The 6,000-nt window shown below is 38.6% G+C and overlaps 1 protein-coding gene across 4 annotated transcripts in view; it reads left to right on the top strand.

Annotated features, from left to right (window-relative positions):
- Positions 1 to 855: 855 nt before the first annotated feature.
- Positions 856 to 6,000, top strand: part of lcorl (ligand dependent nuclear receptor corepressor-like) — a 30,058-nt gene continuing 24,913 nt past the window's right edge. For all 4 annotated transcript variants that reach the window (XM_053479366.1, XM_053479365.1, XM_053479368.1 and 1 more), the window contains exons 1-3: positions 856 to 996; positions 5,108 to 5,173; positions 5,800 to 5,879. In XM_053479366.1, the coding sequence (XP_053335341.1) occupies positions 900 to 996; positions 5,108 to 5,173; positions 5,800 to 5,879 (243 nt within the window). In that variant the 5' untranslated portion in view covers positions 856 to 899. The remainder of the gene's footprint in view (positions 997 to 5,107; positions 5,174 to 5,799; positions 5,880 to 6,000) is intronic.

Here is a 6,000-nt window from a genome sequence, read left to right as displayed (position 1 = left end):
TCAGCCTGAAAAATGACCAATTAACAGCACCTCAGATTAGAGGCGTTATGAAGTCTTTACAGAACTTTTCAAAGGTGATTAATGCATTTTTTGGACGCTCTCAGCAGGAAATAAGAATCAGGAATGATCATGGAGTTAGAAAGTGATGCCAAATTTTTTAATTAAATATGTTTATCTCTCCTGGTTGATCGGGCCCTGACCGGTAAGTGTATCAATGTGCGGCCGACACAACAAGGAATAACGCTTCTTCTCTTAATTCAGCTTAAACCTTATTTCAGACGCTCTACTTCTTTTTACACCTTATACCCCTATCTCACCTACACGGTTTCACGCAGTGGCCATAAGTTGAAAGGAACCAGACTCAACAGGGAACCCATCCTCATTCGGGTGATAACGGATAGCAGTGATTTTTGTGCAGCTTGGAAGGTGTTTATGCCGAACGCAACGAATCAAACCATGTCTTTATAGTCCTTGCTTTGTGCACTGGGGCTACAGTCATTTTGGAATAGAAAAGGGCCTTCCCCAAACTGTTGCCACAAAGTTTAGTGAAGCCGTAGCATTGTCCGAGAATGTCTTGGTACATACAGAATGCTGAAGCATTAAGGTTGCCCTTCAGTGGGGACACGGGTCCTGATTGAAATTCTGTAATTGACAGGTTTTGGCCAAATCCTTTTTGTCCTTAGAGTGTGTATACTATAAACGTGTGTGTGTGTGTGATTCAGTGTCGTGCTGCGCTGATCCGATTCCCCCTCCTCCCTCCCGCCGTGTGGAGTTCGAGGAGAAGAGAAGAAAAAGGGAAGAGAGAGAGGGAGAGGGGTGGGAAAGGGAAGGCTCGCGCGTGACGTCACGCGACGTCAGGCTCGGTAGAAGGGGGGGAGCGGGGCGCGCGGACGGGCGGAATGGCGACGCGGTGCTGCAGCGCGAGGTGTTCGGCGGAACGGAAAGGGTTCCGGCGCGAGCTCGACTCCTGGCGGCACAAACTCATCCACTGCGTCGGTAAGACGGAGAGCTACACTGGGTACACGCGGAAGCACGTAAACCGCGCAGCGTCCCGGTATTTGCGGTTTTTAATTTTGTTTTTAAACACGGAAAGCGGCGGCGTTGCCGCGGAGCGCGAATTACATCAGCGGCGGATTAACGCTTTTTCTTCTTCTGTTGCTTGTTGTTGTTAATGAGCTCGAGTGCTAACGTGCTAACAGGCTAACGGGCTTGGCTAATAATAACGGCTAACACGAACGCGACGCTTATTAAAGCGCTAGAAATCATTGAATCCGGTTTCGACTTCGGCGACACGTAATAATGCTAAAGCTGTGTCGTGTTGTTAAAGCGTTATTAACGCGTTATAACAAACACTAAGGCGGCTAATGCTAGAATAGCATAGCATAGCGGCGCTAGCTAACAAATAAAGGCCGCAGCTAGCTCCGGGTGTGTGTGTGTGTGTGTGTGTGTGTGTTTGCTTGCTAGCTTGCTAGCATAACCGCTAATTAGTTTTCTTTAGCATAACCGGCATTGTAGATTGGTTAGGATTAGCGATAGTTAGCTTTAGCATTAGCTGTCCACTGCTGGCTCCATTTTCTTTTGTCCCTCGGCTTTTGATCCTCTGATTGAACAAATTGCATTTAAGTCGTTCCTAGAACGGAATGAATTTAAGCACTGCGTTTTATCAAAGGAGTTCTGGATCCAAAGTGTTTTTAAACATTAACAGAGTGACACCTTTGGGAATATATATATATATATATATATATATATATATATATATATATATATATATATATTCTATTTCCCTTTTCTTTGCTTTGCTAAATGCTACTAAATGCTCAGTGCTGTACAGTTTAATATTAACTTCTGTAATGAGGAGCAGAAATTAATCTCCATGCATTTATCTAAAACTTTATACGCCTTGCCTGAATGTGTTAATGGCTGAAGGCAGTGTTATGTCATGTTTCTGTTTTTATTAGGGAAATCTATACGCTTTATGGAAATATGAACATGCAACTTTAAAACATTAACACGCAGTTTAGTTTACCGGAGCGTCGCTTTAAAAGCATCATTAGGTTTTATTATAGGTCTAATATTTCACACCTCAATCTAAAATATCTATATTTCAAATGCTGCAAAAGCTATGACACACACACTCACAATGCAACATTGTGTAAAAAAATATATAGTTTTAATAATATATTTGGGCTGATGTGCACAACATCAACAACAAAAAATAATAGGAAATTTAAGGAAATGGAAATCTTTCCTAAAAATCTTTAATAGTTTAGTTTACTGCAGCATCTCTTTAAAAGCATCACTAGGTTTTTCTATTAAATTTCACACTTAAAATATCTATATTTTAAACGCTTTAAAAGCTATAACATAGACTCACAATGTGACATTGTGTAAAAAAGAAAAAAAAAAACTGTTTCAGCAAAATATTTGGGCAGATGTGCCTACCAAAAAAAAGAAAGAAAGAAAGAAATTAAAGGAAACGGAAAATTTTCTTAAAAATCTTTCATGGCGTATATATATATTTAGTTTTTTTACCATTATTTTGTTTTTTCGTTATTACAATCTGATATGAAGTAGATATAAAGAAAGAAACAGACTAGCGCATTTTAAAGGAAAGGTAGATTTAGTTTGCGTTATTTTATTTTCAGTATTGTTGTGTTCTTCTGTGTCTTCAATAGCCGTGATGTACGATAAAGTTACAAGTTCGCTGAAGAGAGTAGAACCTTTGTAGTGTTTTTAAGAAAAAAGATATAGATGGAAATTCAACTAAATAGTTATTTTATTTTATGAGCGATAATGTAACTCTCTGGACTTTACACCCAGGTCCACCCCAGGTCCCCAAATGCTAAATAACCCAGAGGTGTTATTACACTTTAATAATGAAGTAGAGTCATCTATCTATTTTCTATTTATATCTACTGTATATAAAACAGAAATCCTCAGGTGTTTTGTGCCGGTAGCTCCGTCACAGGCATTGTTTCTCGCTGAATGTACAGTAGGCAGCGTCGGCAGACTTTTTTGCCGTATTGTGTGTGTGTGTCACAGCCGTTCCTCACCGAATGTAACAGTGGGCAGGCACACATAGGTGTCAGGACCTGCCACCGTGAGATGAACATCTTGTATTTTATATATATGATGTTTCAGGTTTGTGTCTTAAATTAGTTACTTTCTATACAGTATGGCATGTGGGAGAAGACCGGGCACATGTACGTCTTTACTTTACTTAAGTACATATTTTATATAGCTATCTGCACTTTACTTGAGTGGTTTATTTTAGCATATGGTATCTCTTACTTTTACTCCACTACATACTACAGCAAATGTCTGTACTTTCTGCTTAACCATACTTCCGCATAACGTTGCGTTACATATCGACAGTGGCGTAAAGTATTTGGAGGAGGAATTTTGCCATAGTGTAATTGCGTTACTTGCTTTTCTTTTAGGAAGTGCCTTATAGCATAACGGGACTTCATAATCAGAAGTGGAGTGGGACAGCGTAGACAGCAATGAAAATATTAGTATGTTCGCAAATGCGAAGCAGAGAGAGATTTTTTTTTTAAGGCTACTATGAGTTGATACAGCCCCTTTACTTGAAGATTTGTACTTGAACTTGAGTAATATTTGCCCTAGGCAATCTCTACTTTTACTCAAGTACATTTGCCCACCTCTGGTGTTTACCTCAGATCATTAAATGCTTAATATTTTGTTTTGTTTTTTTGTGCACAATTTTTTCCCCCTCTTTTTAAGCTCAGTTTGGATTGGATTAGTTTATCAGAGGTGATTTCTGCAATGGATGTTTCTAATCTGTCTTCTTAGTAATAAAACTCTCACATCTGGATAACAAACTTGGATGGTTGCATTACATGGTCACATGATCACTTTTAGTTTGCAACTAAAGTTGAGAAAGGGCAAAAATGTGCTTGAGTGCACAAGAGATGCTGTTATTTATTTTAGTTCAAAAAGAAGCAAAGTTTTGGCTACATTTTAAATGCACAATAAAACACTAATCACAAATCATATCAGCATCCATATTTGTTTTTCTTTTTTGTCCAGCTTAGGAAGTGTTTAACATTAACATGCTACAAGACTTAATGCAGGAAAATAGTATTTAGGGGAAGAAGAAAAAAAATCTGTGTAGATTTTGGTGAGAATCCAGATGTGACTGACCATGTGAATTTTCTCATAGTAGGATGTAGAAAAACTGGCTAATCTGGGTGGAAATAAATTAATCAGGAGCTGGGGTAAAATAGGAGATAACCCCAGGACTACTCTCTGTGCATTCACACTCATTAAAAATTCAGGGATTAGTGTTGCACAGCTTGTGTGTGTCACTTGTTAGTTATTGCTAAAAATACCTTCACCTACATGGCAGGTTGTTTTATGGCTTCAGAAGAGACTAAGACAAATCGTGCACGGTATGTTATTACCAGCTTACTTTGTTTTATTGGACGATAATCTTTTAGAGATATAAATGTAAAAAAAAAAAAAAAGGCAAGTCTTGTATAATATTTTTTTGTGGCTTTATGTACGACGTGATCCTCGACGTGTACTAGATTTATGAAAGTGCTGAGAACGTTTCTGTTTTAGATTACCAAAAATAATAAAATAAATTTAAACACATTTGACGTTAAACTTAAGTTGACCAACGTGGTCACAATCCTAAAATAGCTGCAGACATAGAAACAGACAATAAAAACAGACAATGATAAGAAAATAAAATATAGAACAATAAAAAGTCCACAATCATTGTATAAATTGAGCAAATATAACAGTAAAACAATAAGTGAATAAATAAGTGGTATTAACATTTTTTTACGTATGTATTCAACACAAAAACGCGCAAACAGCAAGTGTAGAGCATCATATTGATGGACACGCCACGTTAACTGTGGACTTTTTTTTTGTTCTTTTCTATTTTGATTCCTGACTAATTGTTACCGTGGTTACACTTAGCTTGCTAATTGACAGTGTGTGTCTGTAACTTGACTGTTAGTTTCAGGTAATATCTGAACATTTTTTTTTTGTCTCCAAATGGCACAGTATGTAGGAGGAAGGGTCATTTTATATCCCTCTTTATTGTATTTTACATATGTGTGTGTGTGCGTTTCAGGGTTTGAAAGTATACTGGAAGGAATCTATGGGCCGAGGCTGTTGCAGGATCTCAGCATATTCGACAGTGAGTTTTATTCTTTAAGTATCGAACGTTACCTATTATACTATACGCATTAGACACGAGAGCTCTGTTTGTCTAATTTGTCTTGTTTCTAATGGCCTCGTCTGCTTCCCGGCTCGGCGTTCTCTTTGCTGCCCCTCTTAAAGGCTGTTAAATGACTCGAGTCAAGTCCATCGGATGAAGAACTGAAAACCTAGACCTAAAGAGCACTTATAGAAGTTATAATCGCTGTAGTTTGATGCTGTTCCTGTTAAATGCATATATAGAAGTAAGAAAGAAAAATAACAGTTTTTAGTTGTAAACCAAAGCATTTAATTATGTCTTTCTCAGATTCTGTAGAGCTGTAGCTCCCCCCACCACACCCCCCCCCCCCCCCCCCCCCCACACACACACACACACTAATGTGTTAGTGGTCAGACTTTTGTTTTTCTGCTCTGCTGTCTCCTTCCTGTCACACCCTCTTCCTCATGTGATGGAGACTTAACGAGTTTGTTTTTTACTGTAAAGTGACAAACGTTACTGAAACGCAACAAACAAACAGCAGTTGTACTTAAGGGAGAAGAGTCTCTCTACATTGCTATTTTTAACATCGGCGAGTGTGTCTCTGTGGGTGTGTGTTTGCTTCTCAGATTGTGAGCCTGAAGCGACTGCTGATTGGTCGACAGATGCGCGCTGCTCCTTCTGTAACTTACAGCTCGAAAAAATCAGTGTAAGTGTCTAGTAAATGTCACACAAGCACTGGTGTGTATTCCCTTCCTGTGTCTAGTCTGTAACGGAGGTGGCTGTGAGTGTGATAATCCTTAAACGACGATCCTTAAACATTCCTCTCC

The sequence above is a fragment of the Clarias gariepinus genome, chromosome 20, assembly GCF_024256425.1.
Source record: "Clarias gariepinus isolate MV-2021 ecotype Netherlands chromosome 20, CGAR_prim_01v2, whole genome shotgun sequence".
NCBI classification, from domain to species: Eukaryota; Metazoa; Chordata; class Actinopteri; order Siluriformes; family Clariidae; genus Clarias; species Clarias gariepinus.
The sequence above is the reverse complement of the archived record's forward strand: the minus strand, read 5'-3'. Positions and strand labels throughout refer to the sequence as shown.